General features: G+C 41.0%; 1 protein-coding gene across 14 annotated transcripts in view; it reads right to left on the bottom strand.

Annotated features, from left to right (window-relative positions):
• The window catches only part of wnk1b (WNK lysine deficient protein kinase 1b), a 231,931-nt gene that overhangs the window by 25,723 nt on the left and 178,225 nt on the right, over positions 1-27,983 (bottom strand). For 8 of the 14 annotated variants that reach the window (XM_034163660.1, XM_034163662.1, XM_034163665.1 and 5 more), the window contains 8 exons: positions 14,159-15,568; positions 8,065-8,154; positions 6,903-6,980; positions 3,703-3,927; positions 1,162-1,220; positions 869-1,022; positions 632-748; positions 227-337 (listed from right to left, as the gene is read on the bottom strand). In XM_034163660.1, coding sequence (XP_034019551.1) covers positions 227-337; positions 632-748; positions 869-1,022; positions 1,162-1,220; positions 3,703-3,927; positions 6,903-6,980; positions 8,065-8,154; positions 14,159-15,568 — 2,244 coding nt within the window. The remainder of the gene's footprint in view (positions 1-226; positions 338-631; positions 749-868; positions 1,023-1,161; positions 1,221-3,702; positions 3,928-6,902; positions 6,981-8,064; positions 8,155-14,158; positions 15,569-27,983) is intronic. The other 6 variants (XM_034163661.1, XM_034163659.1, XM_034163658.1 and 3 more) reach the window with 6 other exon arrangements.

The following is a 27,983-nucleotide window of genomic DNA, read 5'->3' as shown; positions in this document are numbered from 1 at the left end:
TTATTGTCCCTTCTGGACAGAATGGTTTTAAAGAAATGGCACTGGTCAACGTGCTGACGGACGGACAAAGAGAATTTGCCAATCCGGTAGGGAGACTAGCAAAATGTAATCTAGCCAAGAAAAATCCAACAGTATCAATGATAAGTTTTCCATCAAAGTAAAAAGGCAAAATCTCAATGGCTTTGACTTTCAACACACACTCACACCCGGCTGTTCTCGCCCGTACCTGGCCGTTCGTGTCTTTCTCCAGGCCCTTCTCATCAGCATTCACTATCACCTCTCGGACTTGCTCTATAAATGACTCCCTCTCGCTCTCCAGGATGAACTCACTCTCGATCTGCACGCACACACCAAAAAATAAGGTCACAGTCTTGTTGTTTGACAGACTCATGAATGCACACAACATGTAAGAGAGGAAAAAAGCTAAAGTCTGGTTTGTGGTGATGTACGGCCACAGAATTGTAACCTCGACTGCTGCAGAGAACTCTCCCTGTGAAAACTCAAAGGAAACGACTCTTTTTTCAGTTTAATCAAATGTGGTTATGCATCATTAGCATCTCAGATATGTGAAGTGTATTCAAGAGTTTATGCAAACGTTTTCTGATAACAGTTACAAAGTAGCCACATATACCATAATCTGTGCTATTTCTTCAGGGTTGTCTCCATCCAGGTCAAACCTGAACGTCACCATCTTCCGGTTGTGCGTCTCCAGCTGGCACTCTGCCACTCTGTCCCCTCGGTTGGAGATCTACACACAAAAACCAGGTGAGAGAACAATTACAGCAAGAAAGATTAAGTTCAAAATAAAACACTAGGAGACGACTGTGGTGATTACAAGTTTGACTTCATTCACGAAATTTGCCATTACATTTAAAACATTGAGCTTCGCCTTGGAGATTTTATCGTGGCGTGATCGGCTTCGTACGGAACGCTTCTGGTGTCGCTTCGTGGAACGCCCTTCGTGGCGACCTCCCCCTCCTCCCTCATTTCCATCACTCAGGCCTGATGTCTCAGAGTGACCACTGAATTTCAGAAGCATAAACATGATAAGTTGAAAACATGTTAGAGGGAAACTAAATACAGATTTTTTTTTTTTTAATTTATTTATTACAAAAATTAAAAGTCAACAATTTTTGGTGAAACAGTGTATGCATGTATCACCTCTCCATTGATGAGAGCAACTGAAGTTGATGGAGTTGGGAATGGGGCAATTCTGCAGGCTGGAAGACACACACACATACAGGCACACAAAAGTGTAAACAGTACACACACACACACCCCCACACACAAAATCAGAATGGTTAACAGTACCAGCACACAGAAGTGAAACTTTAGAAAATGCAGGAGGAAACAAAGAAGAATAAGAAAAGTTTGATAAATATAAGGGTAAAAAATAAAAACAAAAGCCTCTATCACATGCAGGATGTCAGAACTGAGGTAAAACATATCAGAAATGGTGCATCAAGAGAACCACAACTATAAAAGTGACAAAAATATGAGTATAAGTTATGTGTGTGTGTGTTTTTTTCTTTTTATACTAGTTGGGAGGTCCTATATACACTGGTGTGACTTATATACAGAAAAATCACATTCATTGTTAATAATAATGGCTATTTATAAAACTTTCCCAGGAATAATAAATCTAATAAAATAATAAGAAGCATACTACAACAATGCACAAAAAACCCAAATTAAAGAGTTGATAATATGGAGAAACGGTGTGGTTTTTACTCTGGAAAATACCCCCCCCCACCCACACACACACACACGCGCACACACACACAGCCATACTAGTTGCTTGCTTGTATTACAAACAAGTGGAGTAAATCTTTTGAGACAAAAGACCTGAATTATTACACTGGTCAACCACTGTTAATGTCAAAAATGATGGATTAAAGAAAAGAAGTGTCCAATTATCTCCCCTTGAACACATCTGACCAGAATTATTTTCTGTCATTCACATCTTCAGATGGTTTGTCCCCACTGCGCGAAGTTTTACTGAGATCCATAAAGCGGTTTCGGAGGAGCTGCCCTAAAGATGTCACCAACATAGTGTGTGATGAACCAATTTAAAAACAAAATAGCAATGAAATATCTTCATTTGAAGATGTTGGTCCAGAATTATTTTCCTTCATGAACATCTTCATACAGTTTTGGAGGAATGGCACAAAGCCAACATCATACAATATGAGTCACCAATTAAATACAAAAATTTCAATCATCTCCCCGTGAAGATGTCAGACCAGAATGTGCTACCACTGTGTGAAGCTCCAGTGAAATCCACCAAACGGGTGCGGCGGAGTTGCGCTGACAAGACTCATGGATAGACGGCCAGACTGGTACGGTGATCCAAAAATACCCCCCCCCCCCCCCTCCACCCCCATCCCAAATTGTTTGTTTGTTTGTGGCAGGTATAATGATCAATCACACAAAGCTCCTCCAAAACATGCTCTTCTATTTTAGACGTTAACTGGCTTCTTATAACACCTGAATAGATGCTTGTCATTTGATTGGTGGTTTGTATGTCACATGACATGGATTAAATGTAGATTAAATGTACCACTTGCCATTGTGTTCCATTTACCATGCAATTTTGGTACTATACGATTCGTGCTAGTGCACGCTATAACCACTGCGTGTGCTCACACTACTGGCGACGGCACTTGGCTTAAAAAAAACATGGTGGGATCTTATTGACGCTGCTCATTCTTATAGCAAAAAAAAGTACTCCATAAGCCATATGGAGGCATTTGCGTATTTGCTGGGATATCTCTAGGTGAAATAGAACCGCTGTTGGATGAAGAAGATGCAATTTTTCGCTGGACTGAAGAAAACAGATGGCGGCCTGTATATGATGCACCACATCACCTATGGACTACATCGTCAGGATTGTTTATGAACTATTTGACTGTTTTTGCAAGTTGACTGAGAACAATTTTGTATTGGACTGGACTTTAAAATTTGTATTGGACTGTTTGGAACCTCTTGGAACCACAAAGGACCAGTGACGAACACCAAAATGCAAGTCCTTGTTCTCTTGTTTATGAATTAATAAAATATCAAATGACAAGGACCTATTTTAGGCATTATATAAAACAAATAATGAATGCTTTTTTCCATTCGTTTAATAGTAAGAATATTGTATATCTTGAAATATTCTTACCATTGAACTCAAACAATCATTATTTGTAGACTCTTTGACATTAACTGGAGCTGAAAAAAAATAGATCTTGCTGTACTGTGCAGATGTTTTAAACATGTACTTTTAGTTGGGTTAACTCAGCTGTGTCAATACACTCACACATTTGCTCCATTAACCCAAACACTGAAGTGGTTATTCTATGTCACCGCAGTACATTTGTAATAAATCATTAGAATGATCCCACTCAAATAATAATAAAAAAAATTAAGTAACTCAAACCCTAAAGACAGAATAGTGTGAAATAGTCACTGTGTTTGAAATGAAGACAAGATGTTCAGTAACCACAGCAACATTACCATGTTGTAATTATTACAGTGTGCACGTCACCTATTTCTTCCAAATTTTTACTCTGTTCCCACTTTTCAAGTGTAACATACATACATAGTTGTGGGGGGAAAGTTTATCCACTTTATCCAGTGCTGCGATATCATTTATGTTATTCAACGGGTAGAAATATAAGAGCAGGGAGTGGGAACATGCCATCCACTTGGTGGGTTTACCTCTCCAAAAAAAGGTACTTGGGGAGGGGCATCGGGCGGGGCGGGAGCTACACTGATGATTGGCACCACGGTGGCCAACACAGGTGTGAGCGCAGGAGGAGGAGGAGGAGAAACAACAGTAGGCTCCGTCCCAACAGGGAGCGACAGAGAAGAAGCTGGCATGGTCGCAGTAAGGGGAGGCGACAAAGAAGAGGAAACGGTAGAGGTAGGCGGAGTTACACTAGGCTGAAAAAAGGAGGAAGGACAGAGAAGCATACGAGAAGTAAGGAACCAAGGGAAGGAAAGATAGGAGGGGGAAAAAGAACAGAGATACAGAGAGAAGGAAGCAAGCAGAGCGGAAAGAGGAGAGGAGGGAAAAAAGGAGGACAGGAAAAAGGGGTTTTAGCGGGCCGTGAAAACAAATCAAATTAAACCCAGCAGGTGATCACTTCTGCCATGCTGACAGAGCTGAGCCAGTCACTTATCAATAACCTCAATAAGACAAAAGACAGTTAAAATTTGCAATCAACTTTAGTCATCACTGGTTTTGCGCACAGATGAACCTAACTTACTTCACTGACATGGTAGATGGAGTGTGTGAGGAAAGTCAGAGATCCTAAATAAATAACTGGAAGATCGACCAGACGGGACAGGAGCGTGTTGAAAATTACATAATCGAAAACTAAAGGAGCGTTCAGTTTGCAAACGTCTGCCAAAGTTCAGCTATCCCTTCATTTTCTTTGTGAGAGGGTTATTTTTTGATCACTAACATTTTAAGATCCTCATTGTTTACCTTAAACTCAATTATTCATCTTGTTTTCTGATTTTTGATCCTGACCAGAAATCTTCATTGATGAACTTTGATCCTGATCTTTGATCCTGATCATGGAGCTTGGAAACTCTCTTAGGAAGTCCTGTTTTCATTGCCATTTGTCCATTTCATCGATGGACAGATTGGCACCGATGCTGCCAAAGGTGCATCAACAAAGCATTGAGGAAAGGTTGTAAATACTTATGTACATGTGATTTCTTAGTTTTTTATTTTCAATAAATTTGCAAAAATCTCAAAAAACCTTTTGCACATTGTCATTATGGGGTATTGTGTGTAGAATTCTGAGGGAAAAAATGTATTTCATCCATTCTGGTATAAGGCTGTAAGATAAAATCTGGAAAAAGTGCAGCGCTGTGAATACTTTCTGAACGTACGGTACGTACAAATACACGAAAATGACCAATTAGCTGACACCTCAATGTATCAGCTGACTAAATACTAATCTGGTTGAGATAAACTGATCACCTAACATCATACTAATGTGACCATTGTGTGGTCCCTGTTGATCGAAAACTATAAATTTACCTGTGTTTAATGGACTGGAGAGATATTTGTTTTGACAAATGTACAGTCATGTGAAAACATTTGTGCACCTTTGAAATAATGAAAATTTTTAGAAAATTTTAATACAAAGAAGGCTGAATTATTTTTATTTATCATTTAGATGTAACAAAAACTCAAGGGTGCACAAACCTTTCACAAAGCTCATGACTTAGTTGTGAGTCTGTTGTGAATTCTGACGAGTGCATGTGAGTGTACATGTTATTTATTAAGATGAATTCGAGCATTTATGGCCCATCATGGTTGTAATGAAGCAGCTGTGCTGCAGGGAGCCGCTGCCGGATTGTATGCATGAAGAATGTGCCCACATTGCATTATGACATACAGTAGTGTTCAGAATAATAGTAGTGCTATGTGACTAAAAAGATTAATCCAGGTTTTGAGTATATTTCTTATTGTTCCATGGGAAACAAGGTACCAGTAGATTCAGTAGATTCTCACAAATCCAACAAGACCAAGCATTCATATGTACACTCTTAAGGCTATGAAATTGGGCTATTAGTAAAAAAAAAGTAGAAAAGGGGGTGTTCACAATAATAGTAGCATCTGCTGTTGACGCTACAAACTCAAAACTACTATGTTCAAACTGCTTTTTTAGCAATCCTGTGAATCACTAAACTAGTATTTAGTTATATAACCACAGTTTTTCATGATTTCTTCACATCTGCGAGGCATTAATTTTGTTGGTTTGGAACCAAGATTTTGCTTGTTTACTAGTGTGCTTGGGGTCATTGTCTTGTTGAAACACCCATTTCAAGGGCATGTCCTCTTCAGCATAAGGCAATATGACCTCTTCAAGTATTTTGACATATCTAAACTGATCCATGATACCTGGTATGCGATATATAGGCCCAACACCATAGTAGGAGAAACATGCCCATATCATGATGCTTGCACCACCATGCTTCACTGTCTTCACTGTGAACTGTGGCTTGAATTCAGAGTTTAGGGGTCGTCTCACAAACTGTCTGCATCCCTTGGACCCAAAAAGAACAATTTTACTGTCATCAGTCCACAAAATATTCCTCCATTTCTCTTTCGGCCAGTTGATGTGTTCTTTGGCAAATTGTAACCTCTTTTGCATGTCTTTTATTTAACAGAGGGATTTTGCGAGGGATTCTTGCAAATAAATTAACTTCACATAGGCGTCTTCTGTCACAGGACTTACAGGTAACTCCAGACTGTCTTTGATCATCCTGGCGCTGATCAATGGGTGAGCCTTTGCCATTCTGGTTATTCTTCTATCCATTTTGATGGTTGTTTTCCATTTTCTTCCACGTGTCTCTGTTTTTTTTTGTCCATTTTAAAGCATTGGAGATCATTGTAGATGAACAGCCTGTAATTTTTTGCACCTGCGTATAAGTTTTCCCCTCTCCAATCAACTTTTTAATCAAACTACGCTGTTCTTCTGAACAATGTCTTGAACGTCCCATTTTCCTCAGGTTTTCAAAGAGAAAAGCATGTTCAACAGGTGCTGGCTTCATCCTTAAATAGGGGACACCTGATTCACACCTGTTTGTTCCACAAAATTGACAAACTCACTGACTGAATGTCACACTACTATTATTGTGAACACCCCCTTTTCTACTTTTTTTTTTTACTAATAGCCCAATTTCATAGCCTTAAGAGTGTGCATATCATGAATGCTTGGTCTTGTTGGATTTGTGAGAATCTACTGAATCTACTGGTACCTTGTTTCCCATGTAACAATAAGAAATATACTCAAAACCTGGATTAATCTTTTTAGTCACATAGCACTACTATTATTCCAAACACTACTGCATGTCACTGTGACAAAGTGCGAGTGTCTGTGTGCGAATTACTGTACCTGTGCAGACACCTGTGTTAGAGATGTGTGTGTGGGGCTCTGAATGGATGCACTGCTCGGCTGACTGGTTAAAATGATCTGGGGGAAACAGAGACCAAGAAGTGGCATGAGAGAAAAAATACCAGGAACAAACATGTTTCCATTCATGCTGCGCTATAAATATCCTGAATAATCTCCAATTCATTAAAAAATGCAAACAATATAAAGATGCCCAACAGGAAAATTTATTTCATCTAATGAATTAAATTTACTGCTGATTTCCTGACTGGTTCCTGCAGTATTAAAGAAAAACATTCCCCCTGGAGTAATATATTTAAAAACACTTTTACAATAGAATAATACATAAAACCTCAATTTTCCCCAACTGCACACATTCCACTGGAGAGTACCTACTATACATTTCCTTTTATATAGAGTGAGGTTTTCACTAGGTCCTAAAGCTGGAGCATGCAGCAATTCAAGCGTTTTGGAGAAAAAGCATTCCATCTTAATCTGACCAGAAACTTTCCTATTAACACGAAATTTTATGCTCAATCAAATCAGTTTAAGCCTGCAATTACCTCACAGTAGTAGTCTGCTCTGCGGCATTTTCCAACATTTCCTTCAGTATACTGTGAGCAATGTGCCTGCACCGTCGCAGGTACCTTGATGAGAGTTCAACATCAAAGGTAACATAGCTGTTATTACTCCAAGCATACAAACAAGGACTACTGAAAATGTTCAAAACATGTGCGTTTCAAAGACCTGAAACAAACTCTGAATATAGACTGACATGGCCATATGACCTCATTCGTGTTATGAGTGAAGGCACCTTTAATTTTTGCTTTACTTTCCAATTCTGTAAATTTTATCTCAATATTCTCCATGAAAGTTCCCCACAAACTAAAAAGTTCATCACGTTATGCACTTTTTAAAAATTTGGTTGAGTGGCAAGATGACCAGAAGTATTGTTTTTGGGTTCTTGTCAATACAATCTGGCTGGGATCAGCTAACTCATCCACTTGGCTACATTTTTTCTTGTCTAAGCCCTACGCTGGTATCAGCAAAGAGAAAATCCACAAGAACGGTGGAGGTTAATTGAAGAGGCACTCACTAATGTTTTTGTGATAGATAAAAAGAAATTTCAGTTTACTGATTTCTGTAATTGGGCTTTTATGCGTACCTGCTGGGAGGTCCCAAGTTGAGATGGCTGCGAGGTAGAAGGAGCCATGGAGAGAACTGGAGTGGACTGTGGGGTGGGGGTCTGAACCTGCTGCTTCAAAAGCAATAAAAAGACAGATAGATGGACGAAGAGAGTGTGTGGGCAAATAAAAACAGAGGAAAGAGAAATTGAGAGAAAAATTGGCAGGTAGGGGGAGAAAGAGTGAGTGAGAAAGAGAGAGAGTAAACAATTAGACTATATTTATAGCATTTCAAGGTATTTGGGGGTAGAAACATGAGTGCAAACACAAGCAAATCAACGTCTCCAGTGATCAGTTTTCAGTCCACATTTCCAGCTTGTGTATGCACACATGCATACAGACAGACACCACTCTATCTGGCAACACGTATATGCAAACACATAACTACAGCCTGCATATACACTCTTGCTGTTTAGCAAGTACAACAGTACAGGCGGAGATTTGGGGGTTAGACAGGGTGTAAGTACGGGGATTTTCCATGCAGGTCAGGGGCTCAACTAACAAGTGGCTGGCTGATACAACAAAGCAAATAATGCGAAATAATGAAAAAGAAATAAACTTAAAACGTCCTACCACAGGCACCACAAACAACAGTACAATGTTTGACTGTTATAGCAAAATAGCTAATAGATGGGGTTTGACATTATTGCCTTTGAAATGTCACCCTGTGTCTTTGATAACTGACTCAGACCTGCCAAATCTATGCCACTACAGGAAAACAGGACAGAAACGATAATGACCCATCAATAACAGTCTGAGCCCTGAGAAGGCTGCACGTACAGCAAGTTTATACTCATCACAAAGCTCTGCTTCGCAAAGTGCAACTGGAGCTTACAAAACTATACTTGCACCAACTACTAACAGTATTACTCATAGTCACATAAACGCAGTAAAAAAAAAACCTCACAAGACAGAAGAACAATAAAAAGGCAAAAATAAATAGACAGAAATAAAAATAAACAACATAAATGTAAAAAACCCAAAGTATTAAAGATTTAGGATAAGCAATAAGCAATCACATAATTCAAAAGAAAGTAAAGGTGACAGTAACAGATACAAGCGTTCTAAGGGTGGATTAAAGCACAACTGCGATATCGACACAACAGCATAAGGCAGAAATGGCATTAAAATGTACAAGTGAATCTGCATGGTTATATCGTACATTATAGCACAGAATTGGGCACGTCCCTGTGTAGTAGTACCACTTAAAAATGCTTCAAAATTATTTCAACCGTCAATAATTGCATTGTTGTCTAAGTGTTTCCAGTTATGAACAATCACAAACAAATGCATTCAAAAGACTGAAAATTCAGGCCCCATAGTAAAAACTCAATGCAACAAAAGTACAGTATTTGGCAAAACTACAAGTAAACTTCAGCAGTATTTTTCACTTTTTGTACAGTGACAGTATTACATCCCTGTATTACTAGTTCTGCAACATATGACCCTCCTTAATAACCATCTTATTTGTGCAAGAATTTAACCTGGTCCAGTTACGTTTTCAAATCTATTAAATTTACAATAACAAACTTCACAAATCAAAATTTACAGATTTAAGTTTATCAAATCCATAGCTGTGTTTAATTAACGACTGTTTATGTGAAAAAAGACTTTATAACCACTTGCATCTATAACAAAACAACATCTATAACAACAGATGTTTCAAATTATGTGTGGAGCAGAACAGGAAAAGAATTACAAAATCTATATCATGGTGCACCATCACACCGGTGATTCTGCCCACTCCGAATACAAATACTACTTTCTACTTTAAGGTCTACATTTTCAAAGATTTCTTTTTTATTATTTGTTTGTTTTTGTTCATAAGAGGTAAATAGTCCACTTTTCAAGTAAGAGATGATACAAATACTGAACACTGAAATAATCTTGAATGATTATAACTGATGCTACACAGGGACGTACTCAGTTCTGTTGTACGTATGCTATACACTGCTAAGCGTGTCTAGGCCCCCTTGATTTTGTTGTATGTTTCTGTGTGTTTGTCCATACAAATCAACAAAGTCACATCAAGCATTATGACGACAATAATAAAACAAACTTGAATGCTTAACATATTTGTACAATTTAATTTGTAGAGATCTTAAAAGTGCATTGGTCTTCAGACCATTTGGACTTTGGACTTGTATGAGCAAAAAAATAAATAAATGAATAAAAACAAATACAAGTATACTAAATGTATCGTATACTTGCACAAACACACATTTCTCATATACAGTCATATATGAACATACAGACAAAATATTACTTACTGATAATGACAAATCACATACGAGGTCTGTGATAAAAGTAACGGACCTTATTATTTTTTTCAAAAACCATATGGATTTGAATCACGTGTGATTACATCAGACATGCTTGAAACCTTGTGGGCATGCGAGAGTTTTTTTTATGCCTGTCGGTTACGTCATTCGCCTGTGGGCAGTCTTTGAGTGAGGAGTCGCCCACCCTCTCGTCGTTTTTTCATTGTTTATGAATGGCTCAGAGACTGCTGCTTTGTTTGATCAAAATTTTTTCAAAACTGTAAGGCACAACTGAGTGGACACCATTCGATAAATTCAGCTGGTTTTCGGTAAAAATTTTAACGGCTGATGAGACATTTTGGTCTGGTAGTGTCACTTTAAGGACGGTCCACGGCGCCTGACGGCGATCTGCGCTTCGAGGCGGCAGCGTCTCGCCGTTTCAAGTTGAAAACTTCCACATTTCATGCTCTGTTGACCCAGGAAGCCGTCAGAGAACAGAGAACTTGCAGAAGAAGTCGGCATGAGGAGTTTATTCGGACATTCCATTGTTAACGGACATTTTGTAATGAAAGAACGTGCGGGCAGAGTCGCATGTCGGGCCGGACCCGACCGCGGGGGGTCGCGACAGGAAAAACACCTCCGTGTTGGAAACCTTAACGGGCAAGTTGGAACATGTCCAAGCTGTTAAACAATTTCTCAGTTACTCACTTGTTGAAAGCCATCAAAAGCCGCCTGAATTTTACAAATGGTTTTCAACACGGAGGTGTTTTTCCTGTCGCGGCGCACACAGATTCACCGAGTCGTCACGGAAACGACTCGGCGAATTTGCACGCACGTCTTTCATTAAAAAATGTCCTTAAACAGTGAAATGTCCGCATAAAGTCCTCATGCCGGCCTCTTCTGAATCTTCTCTGTTCTCTCACGATGTCCTGGGTGAATTAAGCCTTAAATTAGGATGTTTTCAGGTCGAAACAGGCCGACGACGGCGCCTGGAAGCGCTGCGCAACGTCCCGCACCATGGGAAGTCCTTACAGCGACAGAAACACCCCATAATCTCTCATCAGCCGTTAAACTTTTCACCAAAAACCAGTTTCCTCACAGGTCCAGAAAAAATGTTGATAAAGCAACACGCGCCGTCCGCAGCGGCTATTCAGACAAAGAGATTCCGACGGGCGGGGTGGAGCACTCCTCACTCAAGGCCTGCCCACAGGCGAATGACGTCACCGACGTGTGAAAAAGTCACGCATGCGCACGAGGGTTCAAGCATGTCTGACGTAAAAACATATGAATCAAATCCATTTATTTTTTGAAAAAAATAAAAAGGACTGCTTTTTTCATCACAGACCTCGTATAACAGAGAGGCTTAGACTGCTTGCTTATGAAGCTTGTACACCAGAGAGCGTCTCACAGAATACCTTCTGAATACTGGACTCAAAATAACCATTACTTTATAAACAATGCATTTGCACTCATCTCTGCCCCATTAGGGACACTGCGACACCCTGGGTAAAAATACCTTCATGCATATAGCAGAACCAGTAGAAACAAGTGTCTTTCAGACAAAAAATTGTTTATGTTGGTCTTGGAATATAATCATTCCAATCAATGTGATATACAGTGCATCCAGAAAGTATTCACAGCACTTCATTTTTTCCACATTATGTTACAACCTTATTCCAAAATGGAGTAAATTCATTTTTTCCCCATCAAAATTCTACTCACAACACCCCATAATGACAACATGGAAAAAACCTCAAGTCTTCTTGAATATGATGCCACAAGCCTGGTGCATTTATCTTTGGGCAGTTTTGTCCATTCCTCTTTGCAGCACCTCTCAAACTCCATCAGGTTGGATGGGAAGCGTCGGTGCACAGCCATTTTCAGATCTCTCCAGAGATGTTCAATCAGATTCAAGTGTGGGCTCTGGCTGGGCCACTCAAGGACATTCACAGAGTTGTCCTGAAGCCACTCCTTTGATATCTAGGCTGTGTGCTTAGGGTCACTGTCCTGTGAAAGATGAACCATCGCCCAGCCCGGGGGTCAAGAGTGGTCTGGAGCAGGTTTTCATCCAGGATATCTCTGTACATTACTGCATTCATCTTTTCGTCAATCGTGACTAGTCTCCCAATTCCTACTGCTGAAAAACATCCCTTTCAGCATGATGCTGCCACCATCATGCTTCACTGTAGGGATGGTGCCTGGTTCCTCCAAACATGATACCTGACATTCATGCCAAAGAGTTCAATCTTTGTATCATCAGACCAGAGAATTTTGTTTCTCCTGGTCTGAGAATCCTTCAGGTGCATTTGGCAAACTCCAGGTGGGCTGCTGGAGCTCTGACAAGAGTGACCATCGGGTTCTTAGTCACCTCCCTAGGGGAGGTGATGGTCTAGTGGTTAACGTGTTGGGCTTGAGTCCAGAAGATCATGGGTTCAAATCCCCGCCTGACTGGAAAATCACTAAGGGCCCTTGGGCAAGGCCTTTAATCCCCTATTGCTCCCGGTGTGTAGTGAGCGCCTTGTGTGGCAGCACCCTGACATCGGGGTGAATGTGAGGCATAATTGTAAAGCGCTTTGAGCGTCTGATACAGATGGAAAAGCGCTATATAAATGCAGTCCATTTACCATTTACCTCCCCGACTAAGACCTTTCTCCCTGACTGCTCAGTTTAGACGGGTGGCCAGCTCTAGGAAGAGTCCTCGTAAATCCAAACTTCTTCCATTTATGGATGATGGAGGCCACTGTACTCATTGGGACCTCAATGGGAAAGCAGGAGAAATGTTTCTATACCCTTCCCCAGATTTGTGCCTCAAAATAATCCTGTCTCAGAGGTCTACAGACAATTCCTTCGACTTCATCTTTGGTTTGGCTCTGACATGTACTGTCAACTGTGAGACCTTATGATGCCTGACAGGAGTGTGTCTTTCCAAATCATGTCCAATTAAGCAGTAGAAACATCTCAAGGATGATCACTGGAAATAGGATGCACCTGAGTTCAATTTTGAGCTTCATGGCAAAGGCTGTGAATACTTAAGTACACGTGATTTCTTAGGTTTTCACAATTTAATAAATTTCCAAAAATAAAAAAGAGAACTTTTTTCATACTGTCATTATGGGGTATTGTGGGTAGAATTTTGAGGAAAAAATGAATTTGATCCATTTTGTAATAAGGCTGTAACATAAAAAATGTGGGAAAAGTGGAGCGCAGTGAATACTTTCTGGATGCACTGTATCCTGGTATCCAAATCAGTTTTGAAGTGTTCCTGACTACATGTGATGTTTTCTACCAATCTATCAAGAAATATTGTGATGACTAACTAAAGGGACATTGCAAAGGCAGACCAAGAGACTCTCTCTGCAGTTTGGTATACCTGGAGGGGTTAAAATCACAACCAAAGACCGCATAATAGCAAATAAAATTCAGCTGGGGTGACTGGGTCAGCATGGTATAAAAACAAGGAATGGTATAATGACCCCTGGGACAAATTACTATTTTAAATACATTCAGCTACTTTTCTCCATCTGTTCTACTGGATATTGTCTATTTAGCTACAATAACTTTTTTCCATTCCACTAAACTTTTTTCTATTCCACTAAACAATGGAAAATGTTTGTTTATTGCCTTCACAAAGTCAGAGCAATAATGTAGAATGTGTGTAATTTTTGACCATTTTTGGCCAGCCAATAAAGAAGCAACACATAATTATCCTCTTAATGCAGCAGTTAATATATATTCCTGTAAAAGCAGCTTCTATAATTTCAAATAGTAAGTGAGCCAGGGATCAGGGGGTATGCTTAAAGTTTAATTGCACTACCAGAGTGGAATTAGAGGCCTGCATGGCCAGCAATGACTCATGGTATGTCATATCTGGCTGGGCTGGTACTATTCCTCCATGCCGGGCCCAGGCATTCTGCATCAGAGACTCCAGTTGAGTTGAAGATGCTCCCCCGACTGGCGGCTCAGTGGACGGAGTTGGAGGGAGAAAACTCTGCATGGAGGGTGGATGTCCTTGGGGATCTATGGGAGGTAGCCCCACTGATTCGTAGAGAGTTTTAGAGGACAAGTGAGGGATGGACTGGGCGGCTGACGAGTCAAACTGAGGTAGGAGAGGCGGGGGAGGAGGTGACTGGAACTCACCTGCATCAGAGGAGGTTAGTGAGTCACTAGAAGGTTCTGGGCTTCTGTCCTTTGCAGCTATGGCTGCATGGTGAAGGAGAAGGTTTCCAGGAGGCAAAGGCAGCTCAGGACTGACATATGTATACAGTTCCTCTGTAACTGGCTGAAGACGACTGTAAGAACCCGAGCCTCCTGAACTTGTTCCAGCATTGTCTTCCAGTGGAAGGTCCATGGAGCTCCTTCGGGCCCGATAAAATCTGGATGTCAACAGGTTTGGATCACCAGCAGCAGCTGCAGCTAAATGGAACTCAAAGACACTGCCGGTAGGCGGTGGCATATCAGCCATTACTGGAGGAGTAGATATGGAGAAGGGAGAAGGGGAGGCATGCTGTGGTGCAGGATAGCATCCATCAGATGAAGAAGAAGAAACTGAACCACCAGCTGAAGCACTCATGGCAGATAGAGGTGGAGGAACGGAGCCATGTGTGGCAATTCTTTGCATCATATGTGGGTGCAAGAACCCTGGTTGAGGAGGAGGACCAGGATCATAGCCCAAACTAGCAGCTGCAGCTTGTCTCTGCTGATGGAAACTTAAATGGCCAAGCTGATGTGCAGTCATTGGGTATCCTCCATATGCCATTGCTTCATAATGGTCCAGCAGGGCTGCTTGATTCAAACTTAACCTCCTCACTACCTCCTCATGCTCTGCTCTCATGTCTTTATAGCCATACAAACTTCGGTCAGACTGTCCTGGGAGATGCATGTGCTCTGCAACACCAAGCCTTTGGGCAGCTCCTGCAAAACTGGGATTAACCATAAAGACAGGTGGATTCTCCACACCCTCCATGCCAGAAAAGGGGTGCAGACTGCTCCCATAACGTGGATAGGCAGGCTGGAAGTGTCGGGTATGAGCCTCAAGAATGGACGTGCTCTTGCGTCTCTGGGTGTTGTAGGCCTTCGGGGGACCGGTGGGAGGAGGTGAGAAGGAAACGGGACGCTCTGGGATGGAGGGAAAGAAAATAGTACGGGGTTCCGGGAGGGGGATACCCCCTCCTGCTGCTCCTGTGCTCGCTCCTCCATTGTAGGGGTGCGGCATTGAGTGCTGCTGCTGTGACAATAAGATACAATGGGTTTAAGAATGAGAGAGAGAACAAAGGCCCAAATGAAGTGATGGAAATAGTCCATTAAAGAGAGAATCATTTCAAACCAGTGACAACAAGAAGAGCCACACATTCTCCCTCCATACTAGAAAGAAAAAGACATAGTTAAAATAAGACAGAACATAAGGTATGGACTCAAAAATATCCAGAAATCCCCAACAGGGATGCCTGCCACTTTAATGGGTCATGGCTATTTTGTATATCAAGCTTGACGTCTGAGGTTTTATTCCATTCTGTACTTTATAGAATGTTTTGCACACACTTAGAAAAGTTATTAAATAGCACTGAAAGAAATCTGTGTCTTGATACACGTAGTAGCAATGACCCTCTAATTCTGGTTATTTTTGGGGGGTTTCCTCATATGCTGTACCACAAAGCAGCAACGAGAAGTGACAGGTGGTGAAGACAGAAGACAAGCTCGCAAAAGAGGACATGGACAGCAGCAAAAAGTGGAAGAAAAGTGGAAGCACGGTAAATCTGGCGATATAGTCATAAGATGTCAGGAGAAAAAAAAGATGCAATAATGGGCAGATAAAGTAAAATTTCATGTCACAGCGAGAGTGGCACGTCCAAACGTTGCTGCACATCATTTGCTAGTGCTGGAAACGAGACCATGAGAATTTTCTTTGTCATGTCGTACTTTTGTTCCATAGTATTCAAATAAAAGACTTGGTCTTATTTCACTAATGTGATCAAAATGAGCCTTTTTTGGGGGGAAATTTTGCGGTTATTAGCAGGTATAGAAAATGAATGGATGAATGAAAACGAGCTGTTTGAACCGTGTGGATAAACACTGACATTTAACCACAACACACTGGGAAACACATGATGTTCTAAAGTTGAAGAGCTGCGTGAGCTACATGTGGTATTGTTAGCTTCACAGAACCAAAGAAGCATTTGAACTTCAATTGTGATTAGAAGCCAATAGAACCCCCCCCCCCCCCCCCCCCCCCAAAAAAGATGGTAAATGGAAATAGAAAGGACACATCTAATAAACGTAGGCCACGAGAGATCCCACTGGGAAGAACTATGGATAAAATGTAGACATACATGTATTTCAATCAATCAATCAATCAATTTTTTTATATAGCGCCAAATCACAACAAACAGTTGCCCCAAGGCGCTTTATATTGTAAGGCAAGGCCATACAATAATTATGTAAAACCCCAACGGTCAAAACGACCCCCTGTGAGCAAGCACTTGGCTACAGTGGGAAGGAAAAACTCCCTTTTAACAGGAAGAAACCTCCAGCAGAACCAGGCTCAGGGAGGGGCAGTCTTCTGCTGGGACTGGTTGGGGCTGAGGGAGAGAACCAGGAAAAAGACATGCTGTGGAGGGGAGCAGAGATCGATCACTAATGATTAAATGCAGAGTGGTGCATACAGAGCAAAAAGAGAAAGAAACAGTGCATCATGGGAACCCCCCAGCAGTCTACGTCTATAGCAGCATAACTAAGGGATGGTTCAGGGTCACCTGATCCAGCCCTAACTATAAGCTTTAGCAAAAAGGAAAGTTTTAAGCCTAATCTTAAAAGTAGAGAGGGTGTCTGTCTCCCTGATCTGAATTGGGAGCTGGTTCCACAGGAGAGGAGCCTGAAAGCTGAAGGCTCTGCCTCCCATTCTACTCTTACAAACCCTAGGAACTACAAGTAAGCCTGCAGTCTGAGAGCGAAGCGCTCTATTGGGGTGATATGGTACTACGAGGTCCCTAAGATAAGATGGGACCTGATTATTCAAAACCTTATAAGTAAGAAGAAGAATTTTAAATTATATTCTAGAATTAACAGGAAGCCAATGAAGAGAGGCCAATATGGGTGAGATATGCTCTCTCCTTCTAGTCCCCGTCAGTACTCTAGCTGCAGCATTTTGAATTAACTGAAGGCTTTTTAGGGAACTTTTAGGACAACCTGATAATAATGAATTACAATAGTCCAGCCTAGAGGAAATAAATGCATGAATTAGTTTTTCAGCATCACTCTGAGACAAGACCTTTCTGATTTTAGAGATATTGCGTAAATGCAAAAAAGCAGTCCTACATATTTGTTTAATATGCGCTTTGAATGACATATCCTGATCAAAAATGACTCCAAGATTTCTCACAGTATTACTAGAGGTCAGGGTAATGCCATCCAGAGTAAGGATCTGGTTAGACACCATGTTTCTAAGATTTGTGGGGCCAAGTACAATAACTTCAGTTTTATCTGAGTTTAAAAGCAGGAAATTAGAGGTCATCCATGTCTTTATGTCTGTAAGACAATCCTGCAGTTTAGCTAATTGGTGTGTGTCCTCTGGCTTCATGGATAGATAAAGCTGGGTATCATCTGCGTAACAATGAAAATTTAAGCAATACCGTCTAATAATACTGCCTAAGGGAAGCATGTATAAAGTGAATAAAATTGGTCCTAGCACAGAACCTTGTGGAACTCCATAATTAACTTTAGTCTGTGAAGAAGATTCCCCATTTACATGAACAAATTGTAATCTATTAGACAAATATGATTCAAACCACCGCAGCGCAGTGCCTTTAATACCTATGGCATGCTCTAATCTCTGTAATAAAATTTTATGGTCAACAGTATCAAAAGCAGCACTGAGGTCTAACAGAACAAGCACAGAGATGAGTCCACTGTCCGAGGCCATAAGAAGATCATTTGTAACCTTCACTAATGCTGTTTCTGTACTATGATGAATTCTAAAACCTGACTGAAACTCTTCAAATAGACCATTCCTCTGCAGATGATCAGTTAGCTGTTTTACAACTACCCTTTCAAGAATTTTTGAGAGAAAAGGAAGGTTGGAGATTGGCCTATAATTAGCTAAGATAGCTGGGTCAAGTGATGGCTTTTTAAGTAATGGTGTTGTGTGGGCCGCCGAAGAGGAGGTACTGCTGGCCCACCACCACCAGAGGGCGCCCTGTCTGGAGTGCGGGCTCCAGGCACCAGAGGGCGCTGTCGCCTCACAGGAGCAGCCAGGGTGACAGCTGTCACCCATCACCTGAGACGAGACAGCTGATATCAATCAACAGGGAGGTATATCAGCAGGACGGCATCTCCACCTCATTGCCGAGATATCGCTTTACCAAGGAGGTAACGTATCCAGCCGATTATATCAACCTTAATTACCTTTTGCCTTTATACAGAGAGAGAGAAGAGCAGCAGGAAACAGTATTTGGATAAGTACTCACACTCCTGCACTTTAGTGTTTTCCTGACAAGAGGTGGAGGTGGTGTTCCACCCTGTGTGTTGCTGGGTGCAGCCGCACCCACACCTGACTGTTTCTGTTCCTTGCCAGCAGTACCGGATCCGACGAGCGGAGGCAGTGGCCACCTGGGGTTCGGGACTTGGCGGCTCCAGTATCCCCGGGGTTCGGTGGCAGAGGAAATCGGGTGGTTCCGGTTCGACTCGGACAGACGTCTCCTATCGTCGAGCCTGCCCACACGACACCTTTGGAATTCGGTTACTGCTGTATTTGTAATCTGTTGTGTTTGTTGTGTGAATTCACAACAGTAAAACTTTGTGATTTGACTTTCTCCATTGTCCGTTCATTTGCGCCCCCTGTTGTGGGTCCGTGTTCCTACACTTTCCCAACAAATGGTTTAATTACTGCCACCTTAAAAGCCTGTGGTACATAGCCAACTAACAAAGATAGATTGATCATATTTAAGATCGAAGCATTAAATAATGGTAGGGCTTCCTTGAGCAGCCTGGTAGGAATGGGGTCTAATAAACATGTTGATGGTTTGGATGAAGTAACTAATGAAAATAACTCAGACAGAACAATCGGAGAGAAAGAGTCTAACCAAATACCGGCATCACTGAAAGCAGCCAAAGATAACGATACGTCTTTGGGATGGTTATGAGTAATTTTTTCTCTAATAGTTAAAATTTTGTTAGCAAAGAAAGTCATGAAGTCATTACTAGTTAAAGTTACTGGAATACTCAGCTCAATAGAGCTCTGACTCTTTGTCAGCCTGGCTACAGTGCTGAAAAGAAACCTGGGGTTGTTCTTATTTTCTTCAATTAGTGATGAGTAGAAAGATGTCCTAGCTTTACGGAGGGCTTTTTTATAGAGCAACAGACTCTTTTTCCAGGCTAAGTGAAGATCTTCTAAATTAGTGAGACGCCATTTCCTCTCCAACTTACGGGTTATCTGCTTTAAGCTACGAGTTTGTGAGTTATACCACGGAGTCAGGCACTTCTGATTTAAAGCTCTCTTTTTTAGAGGAGCTACAGCATCCAAAGTTGTCTTCAATGAGGATGTAAAACTATTGACGAGATACTCTATCTCACTTACAGAGTTTAGGTAGCTACTCTGCACTGTGTTGGTATATGGCATTAGAGAACATAAAGAAGGAATCATATCCTTAAACCTAGTTACAGCGCTTTCTGAAAGACTTCTAGTGTAATGAAACTTATTCCCCACTGCTGGGTAGTCCATCAGAGTAAATGTAAATGTTATTAAGAAATGATCAGACAGAAGGGAGTTTTCAGGGAATACTGTTAAGTCTTCTATTTCCATACCATAAGTCAGAACAAGATCTAAGATATGATTAAAGTGGTGGGTGGACTCATTTACTTTTTGAGCAAAGCCAATAGAGTCTAATAATAGATTAAATGCAGTGTTGAGGCTGTCATTCTCAGCATCTGTGTGGATGTTAAAATCGCCCACTATAATTATCTTATCTGAGCTAAGCACTAAGTCAGACAAAAGGTCTGAAAATTCACAGAGAAACTCACAGTAACGACCAGGTGGACGATAGATAATAACAAATAAAACTGGTTTTTGGGACTTCCAATTTGGATGGACAAGACTAAGAGTCAAGCTTTCAAATGAATTAAAGCTCTGTCTGGGTTTTTGATTAATTAATAAGCTGGAATGGAAGATTGCTGCTAATCCTCCGCCCCGGCCCGTGCTACGAGCATTCTGACAGTTAGTGTGACTCGGGGGTGTTGACTCATTTAAACTAACATATTCATCCTGCTGTAACCAGGTTTCTGTAAGGCAGAATAAATCAATATGTTGATCAATCATCATTTACCAACAGGGACTTAGAAGAGAGAGACCTAATGTTTAATAGACCACATTTAACTGTTTTAGTCTGTGGTGCAGTTGAAGGTGCTATATTATTTTTTCTTTTTGAATTTTTATGCTTAAATAGATTTTTGCTGGTTATTGGTAGTCTGGGAGCAGGCACCGTCTCTACGGGGATGGGGTAATGAGGGGATGGCAGGGGGAGAGAAGCTGCAGAGAGGTGTGTAAGACTACAATTCTGCTTCCTGGTCCCAACCCTGGATAGTCACGGTTTGGAGGATTTAAGAAAATTTGCCAGATTTCTAGAAATGAGAGCTGCTCCATCCAAAGTGGGATGGATGCCGTCTCTCCTAACAAGACCAGGTTTTACCCAGAAGCTTTGCCAATTATCTATGAAGCCCACCTCATTTTTTGGACACCACTCAGACAGCCAGCAATTCAAAGAGAACATGCGGCTAAACATGTCACTCCCGGTCTGATTGGGGAGGGGCCCAGAGAAAACTACAGAGTCCGACATTGTTTTTGCAAAGTTACACACCGATTTAATGTTAATTTTAGTGACCTCCGATTGGCGTAACCGGGTGTCATTACTGCCGACGTGAATTACAATCTTACCAAATTTACGCTTAGCCTTAGCCAGCAGTTTCAAATTTCCTTCAATGTCGCCTGCTCTGGCCCCCGGAAGACAATTGACTATGGTTGCTGGTGTCGCTAACTTCACATTTCGCAAAACAGAGTCGCCAATAACCAGAGTTTGATCCTCGGCGGGTGTGTCGTCGAGTGGGGAAAAACGGTTAGAGATGTGAACGGGTTGGCGGTGTACACGGGGCTTCTGTTTAGGGCTACGCTTCCTCCTCACAGTCACCCAGTCAGCCTGCTTTCCCGGCTGCTCGGGATCTGCCAGGGGGTAACTAACGGCGGCTAAGCTACCTTGGTCCGCACCGACTACAGGGGCCTGGCTAGCTGTAGAATTTTCCACGGTGCGGAGCCGAGTCTCCAATTCGCCCAGCCTGGCCTCCAAAGCTACGAATAAGCTACACTTATTACAAGTACCGTTACTGCTAAAGGAGGCCGAGGAATAACTAAACATTTCACACCCAGAGCAGAAAAGTGCGGGAGAGACAGGAGAAGCCGCCATGCTAAATCGGCTAAGAGCTAGTAGCTACGCTAAGCTAGCGGATTCCTAAAAACACGCAAAGTGAATAATGTGTAAATAATTTAGAGGTGATTCAGCAGAAGGAGTGCTTTAGTTAAGGCACGTAAAGATTACACTGGGAAACAAATCATAATCTAGATAACTAGATCAATCTAACTGCGCAGATTAAACAGCTAACAGATACAGAAAAACACCGCTGTGCTCCGGAACAGGAAGTGATACAATACCGCAGTGAGAGCCAACCACCAGTAGAGGCAAGCACGTTTCACATGAACGTTTTGCTGAATATCTGCTTGATATTCAGTAGACTATTCTCACACAGGTCTGCTGTGTCAGCTGTCAATACTAATGTTAGGAATAAGGTAAAAACTAAATTTCAACAAATTAAAATAAATAAAATTTTAGAATTTTGTGAAAACGTCTGCTGATATCTGATAAACAACTGTGGATATTTGTGTACTCTGCCAATGTTTGGCATTTATAGTAGTGGCATGTTATGCCTACAATATTTCAGCCTTGCATATACACTCAACAAAAATATAAACGCAACACTTTTGGTTTTGCTCCCATTTTGTATGAGATGAACTCAAAGATCTAAAACTTTTTCCACATACACAATATCACCATTTCCCTCAAATATTGTTCACAAACCAGTCTAAATCTGTGATAGTGAGCACTTCTCCTTTGCTGAGATAATCCATCCCACCTCACAGGTGTGCCATATCAAGATGATGATTAGACACCATGATTAGTGCACAGGTGTGCCTTAGACTGCCCACAATAAAAGGCCACTCTGAAAGGTGCAGTTTTATCACACAGCACAATGCCACAGATGTCGCAAGATTTGAGGGAGCGTGCAATTGGCATGCTGACAGCAGGAATGTCAACCAGAGCTGTTGCTCGTGTATTGAATGTTCATTTCTCTACCATAAGCCGTCTCCAAAGGCGTTTCAGAGAATTTGGCAGTACATCCAACCAGCCTCATAACCGCAGACCACATGTAACCACACCAGCCCAGGACCTCCACATCCAGCATGTTCACCTCCAAGATCGTCTGAGACCAGCCACTCGGACAGCTGCTGAAACAATCAGTTTGCATAACCAAAGAATTTCTGCACAAACTGTCAGAAACCGTCTCAGGGAAGCTTATCTGCATGCTCGTCGTCCTCATTGGGGTCTCGACCTGACTCCAGTTCGTCATCGTAACTTACTTGAGTGGGCAAATGCTCACATTCGCTGGTGTTTGGCACGTTGGAGAGGTGTTCTCTTCATGGATGAATCCCAGTTCACACTGTTCAGGGCAGATGGCAGACAGCGTGTGTGGCGTCGTGTGGGTGAGTGGTTTTCTGATGTCAATGTTGTGGATCGAGTGGCCCATGGTGGCTGTGGGGTTATGGTATGGGCAGGCGTCTGTTATGGACGAAGAACACAGGTGCATTTTATTGATGGCATTTTGAATGCACAGAGATACCGTGACGAGATCCTGAGGCCCATTGTTGTGCCATACATCCAAGAACATCACCTCATGTTGCAGCAGGATAATGCACGGCCCCATGTTGCAAGGATCTGTACACAATTCTTGGAAGCTGAAAATGTCCCAGTTCTTGCATGGCCGGCATACTCACCGGACATGTCACCCATTGAGCATGTTTGGGATGCTCTGGACCGGCGTATACGACAGCGTGTACCAGTTCCTGCCAATATCCAGCAACTTCGCACAGCCATTGAAGAGGAGTGGACCAACATTCCACAGGCCACAATTGACAAGCTGATCAACTCTATGCGAAGGAGATGTGTTGCACTGCATGAGGCAAATGGTGGTCACACCAGATACTGACTGGTATCCCCCCCAATAAAACAAAACTGCACCTTTCAGAGTGGCCTTTTATTGTGGGCAGTCTAAGGCACACCTGTGCACTAATCATGGTGTCTAATCAGCATCTTGATATGGCACACCTTTGAGGTGGGATGGATTATCTCAGCAAAGGAGAAGTGCTCACTATCACAGATTTAGACTGGTTTGTGCACAGTATTTGAGGGAAATGGTGATATTGTGTATGTGGAAAAAGTTTTAGATCGTTGAGTTAATCTCATACAAAATGGGAGCAAAACCAAAAGTGTTGCGTTTATATTTTTGTTGAGTGTAGGATGCTTAATGCAGATGAGACCAGTTGTCCATTGTGACAAGTCAATGCTTTATGAGAAACAGGTACAATTTAGATCCTTACACCAACAATACTGGGGGAAAAAAAACCCGGTCTACTTCTCTTGATGTACACTAGGACCCTAAGAATGGGTAAGAAATGCAAAGTGGACAGAGACCATAGAGCAGGGGTGGCCAAGTTCGGACCTCGAGAGCCACATTCCTGACACTCTTAGTTGTCTCCCTGCTCCAACACACCTGACTCCAATGAAAGACTCGTTGGCAGACTTTTAATGAGCCTTTCATTGGATTCAGGTGTGTTGGAGCAGGGAGACAACTAAGAGTGTCAGGAATGTGGCTCTCGAGGACCGAACTTGGCCACCCCTGCCATAGAGCACTATAGGGCTCTATGACATTTTAGTCACTGGCTGTACATCTTTGTAATTTGTTGATGTTTCTATGTTCTGGAATAGTAAAAGGATTCCAGGCTATATCATTTAATTATGCTATAAACCATCTGACAAAGATGTTCATGGTCTTTTAAAGATCACTTTTTGTAATTACTTAATCATATACAGATTAAAAACTTGTTGCGTATGTTATGATCTTGAGATCAAAAACAAAAAAGATATTAGACATTTGCACAGCAGTGTTAAAGGCAAGATTAGGGAATTTATAGTCAAAACAAACACAAAGTGGTCAACCTGAGTGAGAAGAAAGAGAAAGATGGACGCTAGAATGAGACTCACGCAAGTGTCCAAAAATTTTACAATTATACGAACCAGATTCCCAACATTAATAATGAATTTATTAAATCAAGTGCCATTAATAATGCCTTAAACTCAGTATGCAGCCTGTCATTTGATTTTACAGACAAAAGTATTTTTCTCAGCATAACCTGATTCCAAAAAGTTTCTACTTATAGGTCTTTGTCTTAAAATTTAAAAATCTTGCATAACCATTTGGACTTATAAATACCAGTGGTCAACAGAGTGTAGCTAATCAGCTAACAGGTAATTAACAAGTTTTTGCAAGCAGATTAGCTTTTCGGCTAACTTTGAAAGCCATTAGCGGACTATTTAGTTCAGCTAACTTTAAGTCGGCTAACATTTTTCTGAATAAAGTTTAATGGGAAAAACATTTGTAAACCCTAATATCATGTTTGTTCCCGCTGGAGCATATACACTGATCCAGTAAGTGAAACTGGCACAACAGGTGAAGGCAACAAACTTCATCTTGAGGAAATGAAAGAGCAGAAGATCAAATCAGTTAAGCAGGTTTAGGTAAAGAATGGATGGATTAAAATGATTTTCCATATGCACTCTGTAATGTCTTAGTATTTCTTTTTCATTTAATACTTTGTGTACTGTGAACAAACTATGTTGAATGGAAGCTACTGTTTAATTTCATTTGTTCATTTAATTATTTATAAAAATCTTGATCATTTAATCCTGATATGCTGTACCTTTTTTTGGAAACGTCCACATTTAAGTTTCAACATATTAAAACTTAAACTCTTTAGGTCTGTTTTTCAGGGTTTGAAAGTAAAAAACAAGCCAAAGTTAAAGTCACATAATAAAAGTTTTAATTAAATGCTTTATTGATTTAGTGTTATCACAGTTAACATTTCAGATAGCGGATTAATGATTATCAAAGCCCCACCGATATTTTAGACAGCTTACGTTTAAAAATGGTAAAACTATTTGGTCCAAAACAAATTAAAAGTATTTTCTTGATTGAATCATTTTTTCCAGCTTTATTCAAATGCAACAACTTGATTTTGGATTTTATGTGGTTATAAATGCATTTCTTGTTTGGTTGCATGTTACAAAGAGGTATAACTACTTTATTACCATGACCGAAAGTGAAAATGTTTTGTTAAAATTCTCTAATAGTCAATAATTTGGATAAACTGTTGGTATTTGTACATTAATTGGACTTCAGATCACATCCACATACATCATGTTATTTTGTCATGTTTAATTTTGGACACCATTTGTCGTCACCATCCCTCATCTTTCTCTTTGGTTCTCAGTGCCACTGTGCGCCCAGGGAAATGGAACGTACAGGTGTGGAGTACAGGGCGGGTAGGCTGGCCCTCCGCTGCTTGCTCCTGGGCACAGAGGAGGCGGAGTGAAGAGGGAGAACTATCTCCAGGGCCTTGGAGAGGCGCCCTGCAAACGTGTCCGTCTCAGCGGTGAGACAGGCGCAGGGGGAGCCGGTGACGTAGGAAAGTGAGGACAACAGGTCTGGAGGAGGAGTGGAGGGTTGCTGTGGAGGAACAGCCACCCGTGGAGGAGCACGGGAAAAGGAGTAGGATGAGGGAGGGAAGCAAACGGACATGCTACGACTTCGAGGATGGTGTGACTCAGTCTGGAGGTCAGAATGAGACGGAAGATAGAAGGAACAACATGTAAAACAAAGACAGACATTAAAATGGTAAAAAAAAACAACAGAAAACACAACCAAAAGTCATGACAAATGACCAGCATGGTGGTGGGGGTTGTGGAAGTATAAAAATAAATCACACAACTTGAACAAATCGTCAAAATAAGCAGTTAAAATGTGTGTCAAAACCACCACAAGTGCAATGAAACAGAAAACAAGTTGTAAGCAGATGAAGTAGACTTAATTAGCTAAACGGTGTCTGCTGACTTCATGAAATGGTCTTTGACACGGACGTAAGAACAGCAAGAAAGACGTCTCTTTAAAGTGGGAAACCGCCATAAAATAAATAAATAAATAACTACATAAGATTACAGTTGCACAACAAATCAATCAGCACGAGTGACTGGACGGAGCACTGGATGTAGACTTTAATCTGAAAAGTCACCAGATGGAAAATCTCAGTTGAGAAATAAATTCACAGGTGCTCAGTATTCAGGACAAATACTGTACAATTAAAAAACAAATCAATAAAAGGGATATCCAACATGTCTTCTCCAGTGAGGCAGACAACTGCCAGCAAGAATCAAAAAAATCATTACAGTTAAAAAGAGTAACTTTCAACAAAAATATGCTTAAAATACTGCAGATAAATACCTCAGGTGTGGTGTTTTCTTCATTGGTAATTTTTTTAGCTGATTAGCTGGCTACAATCTCCAGCCATGAAAAAAAAAAACTTAGATATCCCTAATCCCTTGAAGATCAAGGGGTATTACTTGATCTATCTGGTATCCTTAATGCCATAAAGTGCTTCCAAACTTAAAAGGCTGCAATAACGTTTTGTATTGTAACCCACTCTAGACCATCTTAGACTGCACCATGAATAATTTGAAAGTAAAACACTCCCTCCTACATTCTATCAGGCACATTATTTCAGTATTATTTAAGGACAAGGATCCACTTGATGCTGTATCCCATCATCCCCTGAACCTCCAATATTTTGGCAAACATAGTAACTTCTTTGGAGGGTACACCACATAACATTATTTCTAAAGATCACACACATTTTTTTTTAAAACAGGCATGTTTTTTGAAACATCTGATATGTCTATAGTACTCACCAAGTCCAAATCCTCAACATACAGAAGTTGCTCTTTCTTGTGAAACTCAGAAGGTAATAAATGTGGGGTATAGTTGGATTATTTCATTGCCATTTGACTTTGTAGGACTTTCAGGTCTTGAGGTTTCAGGTTTTTCTATGTCAGAAGGCCAGCGTCCAAATTAGATCACAAGATATCCTTGTATGCAGATGATCTATTTTTAAATGTTTGTGGTTTCTATTCTTAATATATTTGGATAGTCATCTAGTGAACCTTTGATCAGATCAAGACCCCAAAGCCTATTAGAATCATTACCTACTTAAGGAAGCAAAAACATTCATTTAAACAGAGATGTGACAGGAACTAGTTCTTTCATTGATCTGCTGGGAGCAAAGTTTAAACCATTGCTTAAGAATTCTCTTAAGGGCATGGATTAATAGACCAGTCTCCCTTCATCCATGGCTGGTAAAATTAATATAATTAGAAGAGTATTAAAATTAATTATATATATATATATATATATATATATATATATATATATATATATAT

The sequence above is a fragment of the Thalassophryne amazonica genome, chromosome 22 (assembly GCF_902500255.1).
Source record: "Thalassophryne amazonica chromosome 22, fThaAma1.1, whole genome shotgun sequence".
Taxonomy (NCBI): Eukaryota; Metazoa; Chordata; class Actinopteri; order Batrachoidiformes; family Batrachoididae; genus Thalassophryne; species Thalassophryne amazonica.
Note: the sequence above shows the minus strand (reverse complement) of the source record. Positions and strands in the feature narration are given on the sequence as shown.